The following is a 27,485-nucleotide window of genomic DNA, read 5'->3' on the forward strand; positions in this document are numbered from 1 at the left end:
ATTATCCCCATCTTTCTGTCTCTATCATGGTGTGTGTGTGTATAGTGTTCATTATCCCCATCTTTCTGTCTCTATCATGTTGTGTGTGTGTGTAGTGTTCATTATGCCCATCTTTCTGTCTCTATCATGTTGAGTGTGTGCGTGTACAAGTGTGTAAAGAACATTGTGTGTGTGTGTGTGTAGTGACCATTATCCCCATCTTTCTGTCTCTATCATGGTGTGTGTGTGTGTATTGTTCATTATCCCCATCTTTCTGTCTATCATGGTGTGTGTGCATAGTGGTCATTATCCCCATTTTTCCGTCTCTACCATGGTGTGTGTAGTGTTCATTATCCCCATATTTCTGTCTCTATCCTGGTGTGTGTGTGTGTGTGTGTAGCGGTCATTATCCCCATCTTTATGTCTCTACCATGCTGTGTGTGTGTGTAGTGTTCATTATCCCCATCTTTCTGTCTCTATCATGTTGAGTGTGTGCGTGCACGAGTGTGTAAAGAGCATTGTGTGTGTGTGGGTGTGTGTAGTGGTCATTATCCCCATCTTTCTGTCTCTATAATGGTGTGTGTGTGTGTGTAGTGTTCATTATCCCCATCTTTCTGTCTATCATGGTGTGTGTGCATAGTGGTCATTATCCCCATATTTCTGTCTCTATCATGGTGTGTGTGTGTTCATTATCCCCATATTTCTGTCTCTATCCTGGTGTGTGTGTGTGTAGTGTTCATTATCCCCATCTTTCTGTCTCTATCAATGTGCGTGTGTGTAGTGTTCATTATCTCCATCTTTCGGTCTCTATCATGGTGAGTGTGTGTGTGTAGTGTTCATCATCTCCATCTTTCTGTCTCTATCATGGTGAGTGTGTGTAGTGTCCATTATCCCCATCTTTCTGTCTCTATCATGGTGTGTTTGTGTGTGTGTAGTGGTCATTATCCCCATCTTTCTGTCTCCATCATGGTGTGTGTGTGTGTGTGTGTGTGTGTGTGTAATGTTCATTATCCCCATATTTCTGTCTCTATCCTGGTGTGTGTGTGTAGTGTTCATTATCCCCATATTTCTGTCTCTATCATGGTGTGTGTGTGTGTGTGTGTGTGTAGTGGTCAGTATCCCTATATTTCTGTCTCTACCATGGTGTGTGTGTGTAGTGTTCATTATCCCCATCATTCTGTCTCTATCATGGTGTGTGTGTGTGTGTGTGTAGTGTTCATTATCCCCATCTTTCTGTCTCTATCAATGTTTGTGTGTGTGTGGTGTTCATTATCTCCATCTTTCTGTCTATCATGGTGTGTGTGTGTAGTGGTCATTATCCCCATCTTTCTGTCTCTATCAATGTGTGTGTGTGTAGTGTTCATTATCTCCATCTTTCTGTCTCTATCATGTTGAGTGTGTGCGTGCACGAGTGTGTAAAGAGCATTGTGTGTGTGTGTGTGTGTGTGTGTAGTGGTCATTATCCCCATCTTTCTGTCTCTATCATGGTGTGTGTGTGTGTGCGTAGTGTTCATTATCCCCATCTTTCTGTCTATCATGGTGTGTGTGCATAGTGGTCATTATCCCCATCTTTCTGTCTCTATCATGGTGTGTGTGTGTGTAGTGTTCATTATCCCCATCTTTCTGTCTCTATCAATGTGCGTGTGTGTAGTGTTCATTATCTCCATCTTTCGGTCTCTATCATGGTGAGTGTGTGTGTGTAGTGTCCATTATCCCCATCTTTCTGTCTCTATCCTGGTGTGTGTGTGTGTAGCGGTCATTGTCCCCATCTTTCTGTCTCTACCATGGTGTGTGTGTGTAGTGTTCGTTATCCCCATCTTTCTGTCTCTATCATGGTGTGTGTGTAGTGGTCATTATCCCCATCTTTCTGTCTCTATCATGGTGTGTGTGTGTAGTGTTCATTATCCCCATCTTTCTGTCTCTATCATGGTGTGTGTGTGTGTGTGTAGTGTTCATTATCCCCATCTTTCTGTCTCGATCATGGTGTGTGTGTGTGTGTAGTGTCCATTATCCTCATCTTTCTGTCTCTATCATGGTGTGTTTGTGTGTGTGTAGTGGTCATTATCCCCATCTTTCTGTCTCCATCATGGTGTGTGTGTGTAGTGTTCATTATCCCCATTTTCTGTCTCTATCATGGTGTGTGTGTATTGTTCATTATCCCCATCTTTCTGTCTATCATGGTGTGTGTGCATAGTGGTCATTATCCCCATTTTTCCATCTCTACCATGGTGTGTGTAGTGTTCATTATCCCCATATTTCTGTCTCAATCCTGGTGTGTGTCTGTGTAGCGGTCATTATCCCCATCTTTATGTCTCTATCATGGTGTGTGTGTGTGTAGTGTTCGTTATCCCCATCTTTCTGTCTCTATCATGGTGTGTGTGTGTAGTGGTCATTATCCCCATCTTTCTGTCTCTATCATGGTGTGTGTGTGTGTAGTGGTCATTATCCCCATCTTTCTGTCTATCATGGTGTGTGTGCATAGTGGTCATTATCCCCATCTTTCTGTCTCTATCATGGTGTGTGTGTGTGTGTGTGTGTGTAGTGTTCATTATCCCCATCTTTCTGTCTCTATCATGGTGTGAGTGTGTGTGTGTAGTGGTCATTATCCCCATCTTTCTGTCTCCATCATGGTGTGTGTGTAGTGTTCATTATCTCCATTTATTTTCTGTCTCTATCATGGTGTGTGTGTATTGTTCATTATCCCCATCTTTCTGTCTATCATGGTGTGTGTGCATAGTGGTCATTATCCCCATTTTTCCGTCTCTACCATGGTGTGTGTAGTGTTCATTATCCCCATATTTCTGTCTCAATCCTGGTGTGTGTGTGTGTAGTGGTCATTATCCCCATCTTTCTGTCTCTATCATGGTGTGTGTGTGTGTGTAGTGTTCATTATCCCCATATTTCTGTCTATCATGGTGTGTGTGCATAGTGGTCATTATCCCCATCTTTCTGTCTCTATCATGGTGTGTGTGTGTGTAGTGTTCATTATCCCCATCTTTCTGTCTCTATCAATGTGCGTGTGTGTATTGTCCATTATCTCCATCTTTCTGTCTCTATCATGGTGTGTGTTTGTGTGTGTAGTGGTCATTATCCCCATCTTTCCGTCTCTACCACGGTGTGTGTGTTCATTATCCCCATATTTCTGTCTCTATCCTGGTGTGTGTGTGTGTAGCGGTCATTATCCCCATCTTTCTGTCTCTACCATGGTGTGTGTGTGTGTAGTGTTCATTATCCCCATCTTTCTGTCTCTATCATGTTGAGTGTGTGCGTGCACGAGTGTGTAAAGAGCATTGTGTGTGTATGTGTGTGCATAGTGGTCATTATCCCCATCTTTCTGTCTCTATCATGGTGTGTGTGTGTGTGTAGTGTTCATTATCCCCATCTTTCTGTCTATCATGGTGTGTGTGCATAGTGGTCATTATCCCCATCTTTCTGTCTCTATCATGGTGTGTGTGTGTGTAGTGTTCATTATCCCCATCTTTCTGTCTCTATCAATGTGTGTGTGTGTAGTGTTCATTATCTCCATCTTTCTGTCTCTATCATGGTGAGTGTGTGTGTGTAGTGTCCATTATCCCCATCTTTCTGTCTCTATCATGGTGTGTGTTTGTGTGTGTAGTGGTCATTATCCCCATCTTTCCGTCTCTACCACGGTGTGTGTGTAGTGTTCATTATCCCCATATTTCTGTCTCTATCATGGTGTGTGTGTAGTGGTCATTATCCCCATCTTTCTGTCTCTATCCTGGTGTGTGTGTGTGTAGCGGTCATTATCCCCATCTTTCTGTCTCTACCATGGTGTGTGTGTAGTGTTCATTATCCCCATCTTTCTGTCTCTATCATGGTGTGTGTGTAGTGGTCATTATCCCCATCTTTCTGTCTCTATCATGGTGTGTGTGTAGTGTTCATTATCCCCATCTTTCTGTCTATCATGGTGTGTGTGCATAGTGGTCATTATCCCCATCTTTCTGTCTCTATCATGGTGTGTGTGTGTGTAGTGTTCATTATCCCCATCTTTCTGTCTCTATCATGGTGTGTGTGTGTGTGTAGTGTTCATTATCCCCATCTTTCTGTCTCTATCATGGTGTGTTTGTGTGTGTGTAGTGTCAATTATCCCCATCTTTCTGTCTCTATCATGGTGTGTTTGTGTGTGTGTAGTGGTCATTATCCCCATCTTTCTGTCTCCATCATGGTGTGTGTGTGTGTAGTGTTCATTATTCCCATTTTCTGTCTCTATCATGGTGTGTGTGTAGTGTTCATTATCCCCATCTTTCTGTCTCTATCATGGTGTGTGTGTGTGTGTGTGTGTGTAGTGGTCATTATCCCCATCTTTCTGTCTCTATCATGCTGAGTGTGTGCGCGCACGAGTGTGTAAAGAACATTGTGTGTGTGTGTGTAGAGGTCATTATCCCCATCTTTCTGTCTCTATCATGGTGTGTGTGTGTGTGTAGTGTTCATTATGCCCATCTTTCTGTCTATCATGGTGTGTGTGCGTAGTGGTCATTATCCCCATCTTTCTGTCTCTATCATGGTGTGTGTGTGTGTGTGTGTGCTGTGTTCATTATCCCCATCTTTCTGTCTCTTTCATGGTGTGTTTGTGAGTGTAGTGTTCATTATCCCCATCTTCCTGTCTCTATCATGGTGTGTTTGTGTGTGTGTAGTGTTCATTATGCCCATCTTTCTGTCTCTATCATGGTGTGTTTGTGTTTGTAGTGGTCATTATCCCCATCTTTCCGTGTCTACCACAGTGTGTGTGTGTGTTCATTATCCCCATATTTCTGTCTCTACCATGGTGTATGTGTGGGTGTAGTGGTCATTATCCCCATCTTTCTGTCTCTTACATGGTGTGTGTGTGTAGTGGTCATTAGCCCCATCTTTCTGTCTCTATCATTGTGTGTGTAGTGTTCATTATCCCCGTCTTTCTGTCTATCATTGTGTGTGTGTGTGTGTGTGTGTGTGTGTGTGTGTAGTGGTCATTATCCCCATATTTCTGTCTCTAACATGGTGTGTGAGTGTAGTTGTCATTAGTCCAATCTTTCTGTCTCTACCATGGTGTGTGTGGGTGTAGTGGTCATTATCCCCATCGTTCTGTCTCTTACATGGTGTGTGTGAAGTGGTCATTATCCCCATCTTTCTGTCTCTACCATTGTGTGTGTGTGTAGTGGTCATTACCCCATCTTTCTGTATCTACCATTGTGTGTGTGTGTGTGTAGTGGTCATTATCCCCATCTTTCTTCATCTACCATGGTGTGTGTGTGTGTGTGTGTGTGTAGTGTTCATTATCCCCATCTTTCTGTCTCTACCATGGTGTGTGTGTGTAGTGGTCATTATCCCCATCTTTCTGTCTCTATCATGGTGTGTGTGTGTGTGTGTGTAGTGGACTTTATCCCCATCTTTCTGTCTCTACCATGGTGTGTGTGTGTGTGTGTAGTGGTCATTATCCCCATCTTTCTGTCTCTATTATGGTGTGTGTAGTGTTCATTATCCCCATCTTTCAGTCTATCATGGTGTGTGAAGTGGTCAGTATCCCTATATTTCTGTCTCTACCATGGTGTGTGTGTGTAGTGTTCATTATCCCCATCATTCTGTCTCTATCATGGTGTGTGTGTGTGTGTGTAGTGTTCATTATCCCCATCTTTCTGTCTCTATCAATGTTTGTGTGTGTGTGGTGTTCATTATCTCCATCTTTCTGTCTATCATGGTGTGTGTGTGTAGTGGTCATTATCCCCATCTTTCTGTCTCTATCATGGTGTGTGTGTGTGTGTGTGTAGTGTTCATTATGCCCATCTTTCTGTCTCTATCATGTTGAGTGTGTGCGTGTACAAGTGTGTAAAGAACATTGTGTGTGTGTGTGTGTAGTGACCATTATCCCCATCTTTCTGTCTCTATCATGGTGTGTGTGTGTGTGTATTGTTCATTATCCCCATCTTTCTGTCTATCATGGTGTGTGTGCATAGTGGTCATTATCCCCATTTTTCCGTCTCTACCATGGTGTGTGTAGTGTTCATTATCCCCATATTTCTGTCTCTATCCTGGTGTGTGTGTGTGTGTGTGTAGCGGTCATTATCCCCATCTTTATGTCTCTACCATGCTGTGTGTGTGTGTAGTGTTCATTATCCCCATCTTTCTGTCTCTATCATGTTGAGTGTGTGCGTGCACGAGTGTGTAAAGAGCATTGTGTGTGTGTGGGTGTGTGTAGTGGTCATTATCCCCATCTTTCTGTCTCTATAATGGTGTGTGTGTGTGTGTAGTGTTCATTATCCCCATCTTTCTGTCTATCATGGTGTGTGTGCATAGTGGTCATTATCCCCATATTTCTGTCTCTATCATGGTGTGTGTGTGTGTAGTGGTCATTATCCCCATCTTTCCGTCTCTACCACGGTGTGTGTGTGTTCATTATCCCCATATTTCTGTCTCTATCCTGGTGTGTGTGTGTGTAGTGTTCATTATCCCCATCTTTCTGTCTCTATCAATGTGCGTGTGTGTAGTGTTCATTATCTCCATCTTTCGGTCTCTATCATGGTGAGTGTGTGTGTGTAGTGTTCATCATCTCCATCTTTCTGTCTCTATCATGGTGAGTGTGTGTGTGTGTGTAGTGTCCATTATCCCCATCTTTCTGTCTCTATCATGGTGTGTGTGTGTGTGTAGTGTTCATTATCCCCATCTTTCTGTCTCTATCATGGTGTGTGTGTGTGTGTAGTGTCCATTATCCCCATCTTTCTGTCTCTATCATGGTGTGTTTGTGTGTGTGTAGTGGTCATTATCCCCATCTTTCTGTCTCCATCATGGTGTGTGTTTGTGTGTGTAGTGGTCATTATCCCCATCTTTCCGTCTCTACCACGGTGTGTGTGTGTTCATTATCCCCATATTTCTGTCTCTATCCTGGTGTGTGTGTGTGTGTGTGTAGCGGTCATTATCCCCATCTTTCTGTCTCTACCATGGTGTGTGTGTGTGTAGTGTTCATTGTCCCCATCTTTATGTCTCTATCATGGTGTGTGTGTGTAGTGGTAATTATCCCCATCTTTCTGTCTCTATCATGTTGAGTGTGTGCGCGCACAAGTTTGTAAAGAACATTGTGTGTGTGTGTGTAGTAGTTATTATCCCCATCTTTCTGTCTCTATCATGGTGTGTGTGTGTGTGTAGTGTTCATTATCCCCATCTTTCTGTCTATCATGGTGTGTGTGCATAGTGGTCATTATCCCCATCTTTCTGTCTCTATCATGGTGTGTGTGTGTGTAGTGGTCATTATCCCCATCTTTCTGTCTCCATCATGGTGAGTGTGTGTGTAGTGTCCATTATCCCCATCTTTCTGTCTCTATCATGGTGTGTTTGTGTGTGTGTAGTGGTCATTATCCCCATCTTTCTGTCTCCATTATGGTGTGTGTGTGTGTGTGTGTGTAATGTTCATTATCCCCATCTTTCTGTCTCTATCATGGTGTGTGTGTGTGTGTGTGTAGTGGTCATTATCCCCATCTTTCTGTCTCTATCATGGTGTGTGTGTGGTGGTCATTATCCCCATCTTTCTGTCTCTATCATGGTGTGTGTGTGTGTGTAGTGGTTATTATCCCCATCTTTCTGTCTCTATCATGGTGTGTGTGTGTGTCATGTTCATTATCCCCATATTTCTGTCTCTATCATGGTGTGTGTGTGTGTAGTGGTCATTATCCCCATCTTTCTGTCTCTATCATGGCGTGTGTGTGTGTAGTGGTCATTATCCCCATCTTTCTGTCTCTATTGAGATGTGTGTGTGTAGTTGTCATTAGTCCAATCTTCCTGTCTCTACCATGGTGTGTGTGTGGGTGTAGTGGTCATTATCCCCATCTTTCTGTCTCTATCATGTTGTGTGTGTGTGTAGTGTTCATTATGCCCATCTTTCTGTCTCTATCATGTTGAGTGTGTGCGTGTACAAGTGTGTAAAGAACATTGTGTGTGTGTGTGTGTAGTGGTCATTATCCCCATCTTTCTGTCTCTATCATGGTGTGTGTGTGTATAGTGTTCATTATCCCCATCTTTCTGTCTCTATCATGTTGTGTGTGTGTGTAGTGTTCATTATGCCCATTTTTCTGTCTCTATCATGTTGAGTGTGTGCGTGTACAAGTGTGTAAAGAACATTGTGTGTGTGTGTGTGTAGTGACCATTATCCCCATCTTTCTGTCTCTATCATGGTGTGTGTGTGTGTATTGTTCATTATCCCCATCTTTCTGTCTATCATGGTGTGTGTGCATAGTGGTCATTATCCCCATATTTCTGTCTCTATCATGGTGTGTGTGTGTGTGTGTGTGTGTAGTGGTCAGTATCCCTATATTTCTGTCTCTACCATGGTGTGTGTGTGTAGTGTTCATTATCCCCATCATTCTGTCTCTATCATGGTGTGTGTGTGTGTGTGTGTAGTGTTCATTATCCCCATCTTTCTGTCTCTATCAATGTTTGTGTGTGTGTGGTGTTCATTATCTCCATCTTTCTGTCTATCATGGTGTGTGTGTGTAGTGGTCATTATCCCCATCTTTCTGTCTCTATCAATGTGTGTGTGTGTAGTGTTCATTATCTCCATCTTTCTGTCTCTATCATGTTGAGTGTGTGCGTGCACGAGTGTGTAAAGAGCATTGTGTGTGTGTGTGTGTGTGTAGTGGTCATTATCCCCATCTTTCTGTCTCTATCATGGTGTGTGTGTGTGTGCGTAGTGTTCATTATCCCCATCTTTCTGTCTATCATGGTGTGTGTGCATAGTGGTCATGATCCCCATCTTTCTGTCTCTATCATGGTGTGTGTGTGTGTAGTGTTCATTATCCCCATCTTTCTGTCTCTATCAATGTGCGTGTGTGTAGTGTTCATTATCTCCATCTTTCGGTCTCTATCATGGTGAGTGTGTGTGTGTAGTGTCCATTATCCCCATCTTTCTGTCTCTATCCTGGTGTGTGTGTGTGTAGCGGTCATTGTCCCCATCTTTCTGTCTCTACCATGGTGTGTGTGTGTAGTGTTCGTTATCCCCATCTTTCTGTCTCTATCATGGTGTGTGTGTAGTGGTCATTATCCCCATCTTTCTGTCTCTATCATGGTGTGTGTGTGTAGTGTTCATTATCCCCATCTTTCTGTCTCTATCATGGTGTGTGTGTGTGTGTGTAGTGTTCATTATCCCCATCTTTCTGTCTCGATCATGGTGTGTGTGTGTGTGTATAGTGTCCATTATCCTCATCTTTCTGTCTCTATCATGGTGTGTTTGTGTGTGTGTAGTGGTCATTATCCCCATCTTTCTGTCTCCATCATGGTGTGTGTGTGTAGTGTTCATTATCCCCATTTTCTGTCTCTATCATGGTGTGTGTGTATTGTTCATTATCCCCATCTTTCTGTCTATCATGGTGTGTGTGCATAGTGGTCATTATCCCCATTTTTCCGTCTCTACCATGGTGTGTGTAGTGTTCATTATCCCCATATTTCTGTCTCAATCCTGGTGTGTGTCTGTGTAGCGGTCATTATCCCCATCTTTATGTCTCTATCATGGTGTGTGTGTGTAGTGTTCGTTATCCCCATCTTTCTGTCTCTATCATGGTGTGTGTGTGTAGTGGTCATTATCCCCATCTTTCTGTCTCTATCATGGTGTGTGTGTGTGTAGTGTTCATTATCCCCATCTTTCTGTCTATCATGGTGTGTGTGCATAGTGGTCATTATCCCCATCTTTCTGTCTCTATCATGGTGTGTGTGTGTGTGTGTGTGTAGTGTTCATTATCCCCATCTTTCTGTCTCTATCATGGTGTGAGTGTGTGTGTGTAGTGGTCATTATCCCCATCTTTCTGTCTCCATCATGGTGTGTGTGTGTAGTGTTCATTATCTCCATTTATTTTCTGTCTCTATCATGGTGTGTGTGTATTGTTCATTATCCCCATCTTTCTGTCTATCATGGTGTGTGTGCATAGTGGTCATTATCCCCATTTTTCCGTCTCTACCATGGTGTGTGTAGTGTTCATTATCCCCATATTTCTGTCTCAATCCTGGTGTGTGTGTGTGTAGTGGTCATTATCCCCATCTTTCTGTCTCTATCATGGTGTGTGTGTGTGTGTAGTGTTCATTATCCCCATATTTCTGTCTATCATGGTGTGTGTGCATAGTGGTCATTATCCCCATCTTTCTGTCTCTATCATGGTGTGTGTGTGTGTAGTGTTCATTATCCCCATCTTTCTGTCTCTATCAATGTGCGTGTGTGTATTGTCCATTATCTCCATCTTTCTGTCTCTATCATGGTGTGTGTTTGTGTGTGTAGTGGTCATTATCCCCATCTTTCCGTCTCTACCACGGTGTGTGTGTTCATTATCCCCATATTTCTGTCTCTATCCTGGTGTGTGTGTGTGTAGCGGTCATTATCCCCATCTTTCTGTCTCTACCATGGTGTGTGTGTGTGTGTGTGTAGTGTTCATTATCCCCATCTTTCTGTCTCTATCATGTTGAGTGTGTGCGTGCACGAGTGTGTAAAGAGCATTGTGTGTGTATGTGTGTGCATAGTGGTCATTATCCCCATCTTTCTGTCTCTATCATGGTGTGTGTGTGTGTGTAGTGTTCATTATCCCCATCTTTCTGTCTATCATGGTGTGTGTGCATAGTGGTCATTATCCCCATCTTTCTGTCTCTATCATGGTGTGTGTGTGTGTAGTGTTCATTATCCCCATCTTTCTGTCTCTATCAATGTGCGTGTGTGTAGTGTTCATTATCTCCATCTTTCTGTCTCTATCATGGTGAGTGTGTGTGTGTAGTGTCCATTATCCCCATCTTTCTGTCTCTATCATGGTGTGTGTTTGTGTGTGTAGTGGTCATTATCCCCATCTTTCCGTCTCTACCACGGTGTGTGTGTAGTGTTCATTATCCCCATATTTCTGTCTCTATCATGGTGTGTGTGTAGTGGTCATTATCCCCATCTTTCTGTCTCTATCCTGGTGTGTGTGTGTGTAGCGGTCATTATCCCCATCTTTCTGTCTCTACCATGGTGTGTGTGTAGTGTTCATTATCCCCATCTTTCTGTCTCTATCATGGTGTGTGTGTAGTGGTCATTATCCCCATCTTTCTGTCTCTATCATGGTGTGTGTGTAGTGTTCATTATCCCCATCTTTCTGTCTATCATGGTGTGTGTGCATAGTGGTCATTATCCCCATCTTTCTGTCTCTATCATGGTGTGTGTGTGTGTAGTGTTCATTATCCCCATCTTTCTGTCTCTATCATGGTGTGTGTGTGTAGTGTTCATTATCCCCATCTTTCTGTCTCTATCATGGTGTGTTTGTGTGTGTGTAGTGTCAATTATCCCCATCTTTCTGTCTCTATCATGGTGTGTTTGTGTGTGTGTAGTGGTCATTATCCCCATCTTTCTGTCTCCATCATGGTGTGTGTGTGTGTAGTGTTCATTATTCCCATTTTCTGTCTCTATCATGGTGTGTGTGTAGTGTTCATTATCCCCATCTTTCTGTCTCTATCATGGTGTGTGTGTGTGTGTGTGTGTAGTGTTCATTATCCCCATCTTTCTGTCTCTATCAATGTGCGTGTGTGTAGTGTTCATTATCTCCATCTTTCGGTCTCTATCATGGTGAGTGTGTGTGTGTAGTGTCCATTATCCCCATCTTTCTGTCTCTATCCTGGTGTGTGTGTGTGTAGCGGTCATTGTCCCCATCTTTCTGTCTCTACCATGGTGTGTGTGTGTAGTGTTCGTTATCCCCATCTTTCTGTCTCTATCATGGTGTGTGTGTAGTGGTCATTATCCCCATCTTTCTGTCTCTATCATGGTGTGTGTGTGTAGTGTTCATTATCCCCATCTTTCTGTCTCTATCATGGTGTGTGTGTGTGTGTGTAGTGTTCATTATCCCCATCTTTCTGTCTCGATCATGGTGTGTGTGTGTGTGTATAGTGTCCATTATCCTCATCTTTCTGTCTCTATCATGGTGTGTTTGTGTGTGTGTAGTGGTCATTATCCCCATCTTTCTGTCTCCATCATGGTGTGTGTGTGTAGTGTTCATTATCCCCATTTTCTGTCTCTATCATGGTGTGTGTGTATTGTTCATTATCCCCATCTTTCTGTCTATCATGGTGTGTGTGCATAGTGGTCATTATCCCCATTTTTCCGTCTCTACCATGGTGTGTGTAGTGTTCATTATCCCCATATTTCTGTCTCAATCCTGGTGTGTGTCTGTGTAGCGGTCATTATCCCCATCTTTATGTCTCTATCATGGTGTGTGTGTGTAGTGTTCGTTATCCCCATCTTTCTGTCTCTATCATGGTGTGTGTGTGTAGTGGTCATTATCCCCATCTTTCTGTCTCTATCATGGTGTGTGTGTGTGTAGTGTTCATTATCCCCATCTTTCTGTCTATCATGGTGTGTGTGCATAGTGGTCATTATCCCCATCTTTCTGTCTCTATCATGGTGTGTGTGTGTGTGTGTGTGTAGTGTTCATTATCCCCATCTTTCTGTCTCTATCATGGTGTGAGTGTGTGTGTGTAGTGGTCATTATCCCCATCTTTCTGTCTCCATCATGGTGTGTGTGTGTAGTGTTCATTATCTCCATTTATTTTCTGTCTCTATCATGGTGTGTGTGTATTGTTCATTATCCCCATCTTTCTGTCTATCATGGTGTGTGTGCATAGTGGTCATTATCCCCATTTTTCCGTCTCTACCATGGTGTGTGTAGTGTTCATTATCCCCATATTTCTGTCTCAATCCTGGTGTGTGTGTGTGTAGTGGTCATTATCCCCATCTTTCTGTCTCTATCATGGTGTGTGTGTGTGTGTAGTGTTCATTATCCCCATATTTCTGTCTATCATGGTGTGTGTGCATAGTGGTCATTATCCCCATCTTTCTGTCTCTATCATGGTGTGTGTGTGTGTAGTGTTCATTATCCCCATCTTTCTGTCTCTATCAATGTGCGTGTGTGTATTGTCCATTATCTCCATCTTTCTGTCTCTATCATGGTGTGTGTTTGTGTGTGTAGTGGTCATTATCCCCATCTTTCCGTCTCTACCACGGTGTGTGTGTTCATTATCCCCATATTTCTGTCTCTATCCTGGTGTGTGTGTGTGTAGCGGTCATTATCCCCATCTTTCTGTCTCTACCATGGTGTGTGTGTGTGTGTGTGTAGTGTTCATTATCCCCATCTTTCTGTCTCTATCATGTTGAGTGTGTGCGTGCACGAGTGTGTAAAGAGCATTGTGTGTGTATGTGTGTGCATAGTGGTCATTATCCCCATCTTTCTGTCTCTATCATGGTGTGTGTGTGTGTGTAGTGTTCATTATCCCCATCTTTCTGTCTATCATGGTGTGTGTGCATAGTGGTCATTATCCCCATCTTTCTGTCTCTATCATGGTGTGTGTGTGTGTAGTGTTCATTATCCCCATCTTTCTGTCTCTATCAATGTGCGTGTGTGTAGTGTTCATTATCTCCATCTTTCTGTCTCTATCATGGTGAGTGTGTGTGTGTAGTGTCCATTATCCCCATCTTTCTGTCTCTATCATGGTGTGTGTTTGTGTGTGTAGTGGTCATTATCCCCATCTTTCCGTCTCTACCACGGTGTGTGTGTAGTGTTCATTATCCCCATATTTCTGTCTCTATCATGGTGTGTGTGTAGTGGTCATTATCCCCATCTTTCTGTCTCTATCCTGGTGTGTGTGTGTGTAGCGGTCATTATCCCCATCTTTCTGTCTCTACCATGGTGTGTGTGTAGTGTTCATTATCCCCATCTTTCTGTCTCTATCATGGTGTGTGTGTAGTGGTCATTATCCCCATCTTTCTGTCTCTATCATGGTGTGTGTGTAGTGTTCATTATCCCCATCTTTCTGTCTATCATGGTGTGTGTGCATAGTGGTCATTATCCCCATCTTTCTGTCTCTATCATGGTGTGTGTGTGTGTAGTGTTCATTATCCCCATCTTTCTGTCTCTATCATGGTGTGTGTGTGTAGTGTTCATTATCCCCATCTTTCTGTCTCTATCATGGTGTGTTTGTGTGTGTGTAGTGTCAATTATCCCCATCTTTCTGTCTCTATCATGGTGTGTTTGTGTGTGTGTAGTGGTCATTATCCCCATCTTTCTGTCTCCATCATGGTGTGTGTGTGTGTAGTGTTCATTATTCCCATTTTCTGTCTCTATCATGGTGTGTGTGTAGTGTTCATTATCCCCATCTTTCTGTCTCTATCATGGTGTGTGTGTGTGTGTGTGTGTAGTGGTCATTATCCCCATCTTTCTGTCTCTATCATGCTGAGTGTGTGCGCGCACGAGTGTGTAAAGAACATTGTGTGTGTGTGTGTAGAGGTCATTATCCCCATCTTTCTGTCTCTATCATGGTGTGTGTGTGTGTGTAGTGTTCATTATGCCCATCTTTCTGTCTATCATGGTGTGTGTGCGTAGTGGTCATTATCCCCATCTTTCTGTCTCTATCATGGTGTGTGTGTGTGTGTGTGTGTGCTGTGTTCATTATCCCCATCTTTCTGTCTCTTTCATGGTGTGTTTGTGAGTGTAATGTTCATTATCCCCATCTTCCTGTCTCTATCATGGTGTGTTTGTGTGTGTGTAGTGTTCATTATGCCCATCTTTCTGTCTCTATCATGGTGTGTTTGTGTTTGTAGTGGTCATTATCCCCATCTTTCCGTGTCTACCACAGTGTGTGTGTGTGTTCATTATCCCCATATTTCTGTCTCTATCATGGTGTGTGTGTGTGTGTGTGTGTGTAGTGGTCATTATCCCCATCTTTCTGTCTCTACCATGGTGTATGTGTGGGTGTAGTGGTCATTATCCCCATCTTTCTGTCTCTTACATGGTGTGTGTGTGTAGTGGTCATTAGCCCCATCTTTCTGTCTCTATCATTGTGTGTGTAGTGTTCATTATCCCCGTCTTTCTGTCTATCATTGTGTGTGTGTGTGTGTGTGTGTGTGTGTGTGTGTGTGTGTGTAGTGGTCATTATCCCCATATTTCTGTCTCTAACATGGTGTGTGAGTGTAGTTGTCATTAGTCCAATCTTTCTGTCTCTACCATGGTGTGTGTGGGTGTAGTGGTCATTATCCCCATCTTTCTGTCTCTTACATGGTGTGTGTGAAGTGGTCATTATCCCCATCTTTCTGTCTCTACCATTGTGTGTGTGTGTGTGTAGTGGTCATTATCCCCATCTTTCTTCATCTACCATGGTGTGTGTGTGTGTGTGTGTGTGTAGTGTTCATTATCCCCATCTTTCTGTCTCTACCATGGTGTGTGTGTGTAGTGGTCATTATCCCCATCTTTCTGTCTCTATCATGGTGTGTGTGTGTGTGTGTGTAGTGGACTTTATCCCCATCTTTCTGTCTCTACCATGGTGTGTGTGTGTGTGTGTAGTGGTCATTATCCCCATCTTTCTGTCTCTATTATGGTGTGTGTAGTGTTCATTATCCCCATCTTTCAGTCTATCATGGTGTGTGAAGTGGTCATTATCCCCATCTTTCTGTCTCTACCATTGTGTGTGTGTGTAGTGGTCTGTCTCTATCATGGTGTGTGTGTGTAGTGGACATTATCCCATCTTTCTGTCTCTATTATGGTGTGTGTGTGTGTGTGTAGTGGTCATTATCCCCATCTTTCTGTCTCTATCATGGTGTGTGTGTGTGTGTAGTGTTCATTATCCCCATCTGTCTGTCTATCATGGTGTGTGTGTGTGTAATGGTCATTATCCCCATCTTTCTGTCTCTATCATGGTGTGTGTGTGTAGTGGTCATTATCCCCATCTTTCTGTCTCTATCATGTTGTGTGTGTGTGTGTGTGTGTGTGTGTGTGTGTAGTGGTCATTATCCCCATCTTTCTGTCTCTATCATGGTGTGTGTGTGTGTGTGTAGTGTTCATTATCCCCATCTTTCTGTCTCTATCATGGTGTGTGTATGTAGTGGTCATTATCCCATCTTTCTGTCTCTATCATGGTGTGTGTGTAGTGGTCATTATCCCCATCTTTCTGTCTCTATCATGGTGTGTGTGTGTAGTGGTCATTATCCCCATCTTTCTGTCTCTATCATGGTCTGGCCAACTTCTCGGCATGGAACCCCCTCTGTGATGTCATCAGTGCAGCTCTTTCCACTGTTTACGGAGCTGGCCAAGACACTTTCCTAAGCAGAAAGCGAGAGAGAGAGTGTGTGTGTGTGCGTGTGCCAGGGACAGATAAGTCATAGTGAACCAATATAGTTATATATATACACAGATCAGTGCACAAGCATAAACACACACACACACACAGAGAGCAGGATCTGTGCTCAGACCGTCAGAGACACACCGTATGGTTCTGCAAATGGAGACGTGCCTCTATACACACTCTACAGACAGTCACTGCCATTCGCTCCATGTCTCTGGCAGGTCATCTATCTCCTCTTACTAAGCGAACACCAGCCATGACTCAGAGCAGAGAAACACACAGACGTCGGGATGCTGCGGGCTGATCTGTCAGATCACAGTATACCTGGTGTGACTGTTTGTGCCTGTCTGTGTTTGTCTTTGTATGTGTGAAAGTGAGAGTGCTTTGTGGGTGAATATATTCATATGTACAGCACATTTAGTATGCATGGTGTGATTGGCCAGTCCGATGAGGAGTGACAGGACAGGGGACCCCAGGCAGCCCTTCAGCAGATCTCCTTCCTGGAAGAGGTCAGGAGGGGTTCTCTCAGTCTAGGGAAAGTGTGTGTGTGTGTGCGCGTGTTCATCAAGCTGACATCAACCCCAATGCGCTGGTTGTCAGTCTGTGACAGCTGTTAACCTCCAGGTCACTCTTGAGCTGAGACTTTGAAGACCTTAAAAGTGACCGTGATCTGACCATAGATATGGGGGTCACGGTCCTCCTGTCAAAAAGGTTACTGACAGGACAGAGGAGACGCCACACCCGACTCACTGAGAGGCTGGGACAGAGGAGACTTGGAGGAGAGCTGTGTCGGAGTACCAGCGTGTGAGAGAAAAAGGCTGTGATTGAACGTGTCAGAGTGTGAATGGGGTGCCAGGAGATGTCCGTGGGTCGTTTTGAGTGTGACTTAGCAAACAGGTATCACTCAGCTCCACTCTGCCTGGCACAGTAGTGAAACCATCTAGGCTGTGTGTTTGTGCTGGCTACAAACCTGCGCCTGTGCAGTATTTTGTTTCTGAAAAGGACAAACACTTCTTCCCGAATAAGTCGTCCGAGTACCTCCTCTTCCCCCATATTTACCACTCTACCCCTCTATCACTCGGAGTTCTCCAAACTACTCCTAACTCGACTCTTCTCCTCTCACAGGTACCTTGCTTTATCGCTATCAGTGATGATTCATGTAACGTACTGTTGCGTCTGAGAGGCCTCTCCTGCCCCTAGAGAGAGCGAGAGAGCGAGAAAGAAAAAGAGAGAGGTTGCAGAGAGAGAGAGAGAGAGAGAGAGGAGAGAAAAAGAGAGGTTGGAGAGAGAGAGACAGATAGAGAGAAACAGAGACAGGAGAGAAAAAGAGAGCGAGAGAGAGACACATAGAAAGAGTGACTTCCGTCTACTGTCATTTACCTGCTTCTAACGGCCCTGGCATTCTCAGCCTGGCTCTTGATATCACTTAAGAGGGACTGAGTCACTTTCAAGCACTGCAGCTGGGGGATAGAAGGGCCCTCAGGAGGCAGCAGACTAGGGGAGATTCTAGGGGTTAGGGTGGAAGAGGGAAGTAAGTGGGGGTGGGGGTGTAGCGGTTAAGGGCCTACATGTGGAAGGGGGTTGAATAGAGAGGGCAGACAGAGAGGTGAGTAAAATCAGTAAAACCAGCTGTAACAGTAAAAATAGGAAAGAAGCCTAAGGATGAGAACCGTGTGGAGCTGTGAACGAGGCTACAGGCTATAGGAATGGGGGGGGGGGTTTGGATTGGAGCTCAATGCCTCGATCTCTGGGAGTCATGGGATTTTGTGGAAGAAACCATTAGGGAAGAGAGTTGTGGTCATGGCAGAGTGTAGGAGAAGGCACACACAACGCTGAACTGTAGGTCAAAGCCTGCTGGCTCTGCAACAAAACACCCACAAACCATCATGGGACTTTGATCGTGTAGGCGTATTGTTGTCTGTGTGGGAGGGGTTAGAGAGTTAGAGGGGGATGGAGGGGCGTAGGAGAAGGAAGGATGAAGGGATGGGGGAAGAGGAGGGGAGGACTTGAACGTGGGGGCGCTCGGTTAGGAAGACGAGTCGCGCTGGTGTCACGGTAAACAGGCCTCACCCCGGCAACCCCCCCCCCCCCCCCCCAATTCACACAGCGTCAGGGCCCGTTGAGGCGCTTGAACTCCAAAGCCTCACAAATAAGTATCCCGCCTCGGACTCACCTGGCAGAAGACAGGCTTGTAGCGCTCCGAGAACAGCAGGTTCAGCTCCTCCGACTCGTACTCCTGGGGCAGCCGGTCCACACAGAGGCACTTAGAGTGGAGGTGGTGACCCGCGGTCAGCTGGTTCACGTCTGTCCACTGGATCATGACCGCGCGGTCCCCCTGCGGTCGCCCCAGCAGCTCCGACCGCGCCCGCGACGCCGAGTCCTTCTTCATGTACTCCACGAAGCCGTAGCCCTTGGAGTGTCCGGTGAGCTCACTGTAGACCAGGAAGCAGCGCTCGATGTTTCCGTAGGAACGGACCAGCTCCTCCAGCTGCTGGGCGGTGAAGGTGTGGGGCAGGTTGGTGAGGCACAGCAGGGAGTCGGTGGGCTGGAGCTGCACCGTGATGTCTCGGCCACGCATGTTGCTCTGGTGGAGGGAGCGGATGGCACCCTGAGCCTGGTCACCGTTCAGCAGGGTCACAAACGCTGGAGGGACATGGACAGGGACGCACAGAGACAGGGAAATGGACAGAGATGCACAGAGACAGGGACAGAGATACACATAGACAGGGAGACAGGAATACACAGAGACAGGGACGGAGACAGGAATACACAGAGACAGGGACAGAGATACACATAGACAGGGAAATGGACAGAGATACACAGAGACAGGGAGAGAGATACACAGAGACAGGGACAGAGATACAGAGACAGGGAAATGGACAGAGATACACAGAGACAGGGACAGAGATACACATAGACAGGGAAATGGACAGAGATGCACAGAGACAGGAATACACAAAGACAGGGAGACAGGAATACACAGAGACAGGAATACACAGAGACAGGGAAATGGACAGAGATGCACAGAGACATGGAAGGGGACACGGACAGAGAGACCGGGACAGGTCTCACACAAAGACACACAAAGACAAGGAGAAACACACACACAGACAGAGAGAACAATACACACACACACAAACACACACAGAGACAGAAACACATGCAGAGAGATAGAGAATGGGAGAGAGAGGGGTACAGAAAAATACACACCCAGAAACCAAACAGAGAGAAACACAGAGATACACAGAGAGAAAGACCCACATTAGCTGGGAGCAGCCTGGAAAGAATCCACTCACTGACACACATATTTATCCCACTCCTAAACACACATTGACAGAACAGAAACAGCATGATAGATCACAATAACAGGGGAGGTGTTTACAACATCACAGTCAAGTAAACAGGCTTAATCAAACCTGAACCCTTTTATACAAACGCTAACAGCCCGAAACGACCCCCCCCCCCCCCCCGAAAACGCCGACGCAGTGATTCATGGGCCGTGAAATGAGGCGGTAATGAATTGATATGGAATGTGTAGCGTGGCCAAAATACCCCTCAGCCGAGCGAACGTTGAGCCTGAGCCCACTGTAACAGCATCTGACTGACTGACTGACTGACTGACTGGCCGAAACACGTCCATGGGATTTTTTTTGAAGTTAAAACTTAAATTTACGACCCGTCTTCTTCATAACTGACTGTTAACCGTGTTAACCCTTTAGTGCCTGTGGTAGGTCTGTGTTGACTATTTACTGAGAGGAACTAATATCTATATCTAAATATTTGGTGGCTATTAGCCTCCCCAGTCGACATTGTGAGTCCTAATGCACTTCCAGTGCGCAGAGGATGTTGCTAATACATTATTACACAAGTGGACAAGTGAGTCAGAGAGGTGTGTGTGTGTGTGTTGTTGAGTGCGAGGGAGGGAGAGGGATGCGTGTACTGTAGAGTTGATTAATGATGACTAATGTTTAGAGAGACACGGCTCGGTCTACAGTGATCCCACTGATGTCTGACAACTGACGCAGAACCCAGAGCACCAACGTGAAGTCAGGACCGTTCTGCCAGATGAAACCAGAGAGGACCCCTCTCCCACGTCCCACCGGCCTCTAGAACTCACAAGTGGAGAGAGGTAGGTGGAGGTGAGGGAGAGAGAGAGAGAAGGGGGTGGAGGTGGAGAGAGAGAGAGAAGGGGGTGGAGGTGGAGAGAGAGAATGGGGTGGAGGTGGAGAGAGAGAGAAGGGGGTGGAGGTGGAGAGAGAGGGGTAGGTGGAGGTGGGAGAGAGAGAGGTAGGTGGAGGTGGAGAGAGAGAGGTAGGTGGAGGTGGAGAGAGAGAGGTAGGTGGAGGTGGAGAGAGAGAGGTAGGTGGAGGTGGAGAGAGAGAGGTAGGTGGAGGTGGAGAGAGAGAGAGGTAGGTGGAGAGAGAGAGAGGTAAGTGGAGAGAGAGAGGTAAGTGGAGAGAGAGAGGTAAGTGAGAGAGAGAGAGGTAAGTGGAGAGAGAGAGGTAGGTGAAAGAGAGAAGAGAGGGAGGTAGGTGGAGGTGAGAGAGAAAGAAAGAGGTAGGTGGAGAGAGAGAGGTAGGTGGAGAGAGAGAGAGAGGTAGGTGGAGGTGGAGAGAGAGAGGTAGGTGGAGGTGGAGAGAGAAAGAAAGAGAGAGGTAGGTGGAGGTGGAGAGAGAAAGAAAGAGAGAGGTAGGTGGAGAGAGAGAGAGGTAGGTGGAGGTGGAGAGAGAGGGTTAGGTGGAGGTGGAGAGAGAGAGAGGTAGGTGGAGGTGGAGAGAGAGAGAGAGGTAGGTAGAGGTGGAGAGAGAGAGAGGTAGGGTGAGAGGTGGAGAGAGAGAGGTAGGTTGAGGTGGAGAGAGAGAGAAAGAAAGAAAGAAAGAGAGAGAGGTAGGTGGAGGTGGAGAGAGAGCGAGAGAAAGAGAGAGAGGTAGGTGGAGAGAGAGAGAAAGAAAGAGAGAGAGAGAGGTAGGTGGAAAGAGAAAGAAAGAGAGAGAGAGGTAGGTGGAGAGAGAGAGAGGTAGGTGGAGAGAGAGAAGAGAGAGAGGTAGGTGGAGGTGGAGAGAGAGAAAGAAAGAGAGAGAGAGAGGTAGGTGGAGGTGGAGAGAGAGAAAGAAAGAGAGAGAGGTAGGTGGAGAGAGAGGTAGGTGGAGGTGGAGAGAGAGGTAGGTGGAGGTGGAGAGAGAGGGGTAGGTGGAGGTGGAGAGAGAGAGAGGTAGGTAGAGGTGGAGAGAGAGAGGTAGGTAGAGGTGGAGAGAGAGAAAGAAAGAAAGAAAGAGAGAGAGGTAGGTGGAGAGAGAGAGGTAGGTGGAGAGAGAGAGAGGTAGGTGGAGAGAGAGAGAGGTAGGTGGAGGTGGAGAGAGAGAGGTAGGTGGAGGTGGAGAGAGAGAGAGGTAGGTAGAGGTGGAGAGAGAGAGTTAGGTAGAGGTAGAGAGAAAGAAAGAAAGAAGAGAGAGAGGTAGGTGTGGAGAGAGAGAGAGAGAGAGAGGTAGGTGGAGAGAGAGAGGTAGGTGGAGGTGGAGAGAGAGATAGGTGGAGGTGGAGAGAGAAGAAAGAGAGAGAGAGAGGTAGGTGGAAGAGAGAGAGAGAAAGAAAGAGAGAGAGGTAGGTGAGAGAGAGAGAGGATGCATGCGAGAGAGAGAGGTAGGTGGAGAGAGAGAGAGAGGTAGGTGGAGGTGGAGAGAGAGAAAGAAAGAAAGAGAGAGAGAGGTAGGTGGAGGTGGAGAGAGAGAAAGAGAGAGAGAGGTAGGTGGAGGTGGAGAGAGAGAAAGAAAGAGAGAGAGGTAGGTGGAGAGAGAGAAAGGAGGAGAGGATAGTGAGAGAGAGCAAGAAAGAGAGAAAGAAAGAAAGAGCGAGAGGTAGGTGGAGAGAGAGAGAGGTAGGTGAGAGAGAGAGAGGTAGGTGGAGAGAGAGAGGTAGGTGGAGAGAGAGAGAGGTAGGTGGAGGTGAGGAGAGAGAGAAAGAAAGAGAGAGAGAGGTAGGTGGAGAGAGAGAGAGGTAGGTGGAGAGAGAGAGGTAGGTGGAGGTGGAGAGAGAAAGAAAGAGAGAGAGAGGTAGGTGGAGAGAGAGAGAAAAGAAGGGGATGAGAGGTAGGTGGAGAGAGAAAGAAAGAAAGAAAGAGAGAGAGGTAGGTGGAGGTGGAGAGAGAGAGGTAGGTAGAGGTGAGAGAGAGAGAGAGGTAGGTGGAGAGAGAGAAAGAAAGAGAGAGAGAGAGGTAGGTGGAGAGAGAAAGAAAGAAAGAAAGAAAGAAGAGAGAGGTAGGTGGAGGTGGAGAGTGATAGAGGTAGGTAGAGGTGAGAGAGAGAGGGTGGGTGGAGGGAAAGAAGGAGAGAGAGGTAGGTGGAGAGAGAGAGCGAGAGAGGTAGGTGGAGAGAGAGAGCGAGAGGTAGGTGGAGAGAGAGCGAGAGGTAGGTGGAGAGAGAGAGAGGTAGGTAGAGAGAGAGAGAGAGAGAGGTAGGTGAGAGAGAGAAAGAAAGAGAGAGAGAGAGGTAGGTGGAGGTGGAGAGAGAGAGAAAGAAAGAGAGAGGTAGGTGGAGGTGAGAGAGAGAAAGAAAGAGAGAGAGGTAGGTGGAGAGAGAGAAAGAAAGCGAGAGAGAGGTAGGTGGAGAGAGAGAAGAAAGAGAGAGAGGTAGGTGGAGAGAGAGAGAAAGAAAGAAAGAAAGAAAGAGCGAGAGACGTAGGTGGAGAGAGAGGAGCGAGAGGTAGGTGGAGAGAGAGAGCGAGAGGTAGGTGGAGAGAGAGAGCGAGAGGTAGGTGGAGAGAGAGAGAGAGGTAGGTGGAGAGAGAGAGGTAGGTGGAGAGAGAGAGAGGTAGGTGGAGAGAGAGAGAGGTAGGTGAGAGAGAGAGGTAGGTGGAGGTGGAGGGAGGAAAGAGAAAGAGAGAGAGAGGTAGGTGGAGAGAGAGAAAGAAAGAGATGAGAGAGAGAGAGGTAGGTGGAGAGAGAAAGAAAAGAGAGAAAGAGAGAGAGGTAGGTGGAGGTGAGAGAGAGAGAGGTAGGTAGAGGTGGGAGAGAGAGAGAGAGGTAGGTGGAGAGAGAGGAAGAAGAAAGAGAGAGAGAGGTAGGTGGAAGAGAGAAAGAGAGAGAGAAAGAGAGAGAGGTAGGTGGAGGTGGAGAGAGATAGAGGTAGGTAGAGGTGGAGAGAGAGAGGTAGGTGGAGAGAGAGAGAAAGAAAGAAAGAAAGAGAGAGAGGTAGGTGGAGAGAGCGAGAGGTAGGTGGAGAGAGAGAGCGAGAGGTAGGTGGAGAGAGAGAGCGAGAGGTAGGTGAGAGAGAGAGAGGTAGGTAGAGAGAGAGAGAGAGAGAGGTAGGTGAGAGAGAGAAAGAGAGAGAGAGAGGTAGGTGAGAGAGAGAGGGGTAGGTGGAGAGAGAGAGAGGTAGGTGGAGAGAGAAAGAAAGAAAGAAAGAGAGAGAGAGAGAGAGAGAGAGAGGTAGGTGGAGGTGGAGAGAGAGAGAGGTAGGTAGAGGTGGAGAGAGAGAGAGGTAGGTGAGAGAGAGAGAGAAAGAAAGAAAGAAGAAGAGAGAGGTAGGTGGAGAGAGAGAGCGAGAGGTAGGTGGAGAGAGAGAGCGAGAGGTAGGTGGAGAGAGAGAGAGGTAGGTGAGAGAGAGAGAGGTAGGTGGAGAGAGAGAGAGGTAGGTGGAGAGAGAGAGAGAGGTAGGTAAGAGAGAGAGAGAGAGGTAGGTAGAGAGAGAGAGAGGTAGGTGGAGGTGGAGAGAGAAAGAAAGAGAGAGAGAGGTAGGTGGAGGTGAGAGAGAGAAAGAAAGAAAGAGAGAGAGGTAGGTGGAGAGAGAAAGAAAGAGAGAGAGAGAGGTAGGTGGAGAGAGAGGGGTAGGTGAGAGAGAGAGAGGTAGGTGGAGAGAGAAAGAGAGAGAGAAAGAAAGAAAGAGAGAGAGGTAGGTGGAGGCGAGAGAAGAAAGAATGAAAGAAAGAGAGAGAGGTAGGTGGAGGTAGAGAGAGGGGTAGGAGGAGGTGAGAGAGAGAGGTAGGTGGAGGTAGAGAGAGAGGTAGGTGGAGAGAGAGAGGTAGGTGGAGAGAGAGAGAGGTAGGTGGAGAGAGAGAGAGGTAGGTGGAGAGAGAGAGAGGTAGGTGGAGAGAGAGAGAGGTAGGTGAGAGAGAGAGAGGTAGGTGGAGAGAGAGGTGGTGGAGGTGGAGAGAGAGAGGTAGGTAGAGGTGGAGAGAGAGAAGAGAGAGAGGTAGGTGGTGGTGGAGAGAGAGAGGTAGGTGGAGGTGGAGAGAGAGGTAGGTGGAGGTGGAGAGAGAGAGGTAGGTGGAGGTGGAGAGAGAGAGGTAGGTGGAGGTGAGAGAGAGAGGTAGGTGGAGAGAGCGAGAGGTAGGTGAGAGAGAGAGCGAGAGGTAGGTGGAGAGAGAGAGCGAGAGGTAGGTGGAGAGAGAGAGAGGTAGGTGGAGGTGAAGAGAGAAAGAGAAGGGAGAGAGGTAGGTGGAGGTGGAGAGAGAGAGAAAGAAAGAAAGAGAGAGATGGAGAGAGAGAGAAAGAAAGAGAGAGAGGTAGGTGGAGGAAGGAGAGAGGGTAGGTGGAGAGAGAGAGAGAGGTAGGTGGAGAGAGAAAGAAAGAAAGAAAGAAAGAGAAAGAGGTAAGTGGTGGAGAGAGAGAGGTAGGTAGAGGTGAGAGAGAGAGAGGTAGGTGGAGGTGGAAGAGAGAAAGAAAGAATGAAAGAAAGAAAGAGAGAGGTAGGTGGAGGTGAGAGAGGTAGGAGGAGGTGGAGAGAGAGAGGTAGGTGGAGGTGGAGAGAGAGAAAGAAAGAAAGAGAAAGAGGTAGGTGGAGAGAGAGAGAGAGAGAGCTTAGTGAGAGAGAGGGGTAGGTGGAGAGAGAGAGAGGTAGGTGGAGAGAGAAAGAAAGAAAGAGAAAGAGGTAGGTGGAGGTGGAGAGAGAGAGGTAGGTAGAGGTGGAGAGAGAGAGAGGTAGGTGGAGGTGGGAGGAGTGAGGAGGTGGAGAGAGAGAGAGGTAGGTGGAGGTGGAGAGAGAGAGAGGTAGGTGGAGAGAGAGAGGTAGGTGGAGAGAGAGGTAGGTGGAGAGAGAGAGAGGTAGGTGGAGGAATGTAGGTGGAGAGAGAGAGGTAGGTGGAGAGAGAGAGGTGGTGGAGGTGGAGAGAGAAAGAAAGAGAGAGAGAGGTAGGTGGAGGTGAGAGAGGTAGGAGGAGGTGGAGAGAGAGAGAGGTAGGTGGAGGTGGAGAGAGAGAGGTAGGTGGAGAGAGAGAGAGGTAGGTGGAGAGAGAGAGAGGTAGGTGGAGAGAGAGAGGTAGGTGGAGAGAGAGAGAGGTAGGCAGGAGAGAGAGAGAGGTAGGTGGAGAGAGAGAGAGGTAGGCGGAGAGAGAGAGAGGTAGGTGGAGAGAGAGATGTAGGTGGAGAGAGAGAGGTAGGTGGAGAGAGAGGTGGTGGAGGTGGAGAGAGAGAAAGAAAGAGAGAGAGAGGTAGGTGGAGGTAGAGAGAAAGAAAGAGAGAGGTAGGTGGAGGTGGAGAGAGAGAAAGAAAGAGAGAGAGAGGTAGGTGAGAGAGAGAGGGGTAGGTGGGAGGAGAGGATAGTGAGAGAGAAAGAAAGAAAGAGAAAGAGAAAGAGGTAGGTAGAGGTGGAGAGAGAGAGAGAGAGGTAGGTGGAGAGAGAGAGGTAGGTGGAGGTGGAGAGAGAGAGGTAGGTGGAGAGAGAGAGAGGTAGGTGGAGAGAGAGGTAGGTGAGAGAGAGAGGTAGGTGGAGAGAGAGAGATGTAGGTGAGAGAGAGAGAGGTAGGTGGAGAGAGAGAGGTGGTGGAGGTGGAGAGAAAGAAAGAGAGAGAGAGGTAGGTGGAGGTGGAGAGAGGTAGGAGGAGGTGAGAGAGAGAGGTAGGTGGAGGTGGAGAGAGAGAGAGGTAGGTGGAGAGAGAGAGAGGTAGGTGGAGAGAGAGAGAGGTAGGTGGAGAGAGAGAGAGGTAGGCGGAGAGAGAGAGAGGTAGGTGGAGAGAGAGAGATGTAGGTGGAGAGAGAGAGGTAGGTGGAGAGAGAGGTGGTGGAGGTGGAGAGAGAAAGAAAGAGAGAGAGGTAGGTGGAGGTGGAGAGAGAGAAAGAAAGAGAGAGGTAGGTGGAGGTGGAGAGAGAGAGAGAAAGAGAGAGAGGTAGGTGGAGAGAGAGAGGGGTAGGTGGAGGAGGAGAGAGGTAGGTGAGAGAGAAAGAAAGAAAGAGAGAAAGAGAAAGAGGTAGGTAGAGGTAGGGAGAGAGAGAGAGAGGTAGGTGAGAGAGAGAGAGGTAGGTGGAGAGAGAGAGGTAGGTGGAGAGAGAGAGGTAGGTGGAGAGAGAGAGAGAGGTAGGTGGAGAGAGAGAGGTAGGTGGAGAGAGAGAGGGGTAGGTGGAGAGAGAGAGGGGTAGGTGGAGAGAGAGAGGTGGTGGAGGTGGAGAGAGAAAGAAAGAGAGAGAGAGGTAGGTGGAGGTGGAGAGAGAGAAAGAAAGAGAGCGAGGTAGGTGAGAGAGAGAAAGAAAGAGAGAGAGAGGTAGGTGGAGAGAGAAGAAAGAGAGAGGTAGGTGAGAGAGAAAGAAAGAAAGAGAGAGGTAGGTAGAGGTGGAGAGAGAGAAAGAGAGAGAGGTAGGTGGAGGTGAGAGAGAAAGAAAGAGAGAGAGGTAGGTGGAGGTGGAGGAGAGAGAGGTAGGTGGAGGTGAGAGAGAGGTAGGTGGAGGTGGAGAGAGAGAGAGGTAGGTGGAGGTAGAGAGAGAGGTAGGTGGAGGTGGAGAGAGAGAGGTAGGTGGAGGTAGGAGAGAGAGAAAGGTAGGTGGAGAGAGAGAGCGAGAGGTAGGTGAGAGAGAGAGCAGAGAGGTAGGTGGAGAGAGAGAGGTAGGTGGGAGAGAGAGAGGGAGGTAGGAGTGAGAGAGAAGGGAGGGGGTGCAGTTGGAGAGAGAGAGAGGGAGGTAGGTGGAGAGAGAGAAAGGGGAGTAGGTGGAGAGAGAGAGGGAGGTAGAGAAAGAAAGAGAGAGAGGTAGGTGGAGAGAGAGAGAAAGAAAGAGATGAGAGAGAGAGAGGTAGGTGGAGAGAGAAAGAAGAAGAAAGAGAGAGAGAGGTAGGTGGAGGTGAGAGAGAGAGAGGTAGGTAGAGGTAGAGAGAGAGGTAGGTGAGAGAGAGAAAGAGAGAGAGAGAGGTAGGTGGAGAGAGAAAGAAAGAAAGAAAGTAGAGAGAGGTAGGTGGAGGTGGAGAGAGAGAGAGGTAGGTGGAGAGAGAGAGAGAAAGAAAGAAATAAAGAGAGAGAGGTAGGTGGAGAGAGAGAGCGAGAGGTAGGTGGAGAGAGAGAGCGAGAGGTAGGTGGAGAGAGAGAGCGAGAGGTAGGTGGAGAGAGAGAGAGAGAGGTAGGTGGAGAGAGAGAGAGAGGTAGGTAGAGAGAGAGAGAGAGAGAGAGAGGTAGGTGAGAGAGAGAAAGAAAGAGAGAGAGAGGTAGGTGGA

At 46.8% G+C, this 27,485-nt stretch overlaps 1 protein-coding gene across 4 annotated transcripts in view; it reads right to left on the reverse strand.

Moving 5' to 3' along the window:
* LOC110521000 (ribonucleoprotein PTB-binding 2) overlaps positions 1-27,485 on the reverse strand; it is a 130,472-nt gene that overhangs the window by 59,195 nt on the left and 43,792 nt on the right. For all 4 annotated transcript variants that reach the window (XM_036968785.2, XM_036968784.2, XM_090232007.1 and 1 more), the window contains exon 3: positions 18,251-18,720. In XM_036968785.2, the coding sequence (XP_036824680.2) occupies positions 18,251-18,720 (470 nt within the window). The remainder of the gene's footprint in view (positions 1-18,250; positions 18,721-27,485) is intronic.

Source organism: Oncorhynchus mykiss, chromosome 4, assembly GCF_057628025.1.
Source record: "Oncorhynchus mykiss isolate SJ-2025 chromosome 4, ASM5762802v1, whole genome shotgun sequence".
NCBI lineage: Eukaryota > Metazoa > Chordata > Actinopteri > Salmoniformes > Salmonidae > Oncorhynchus > Oncorhynchus mykiss.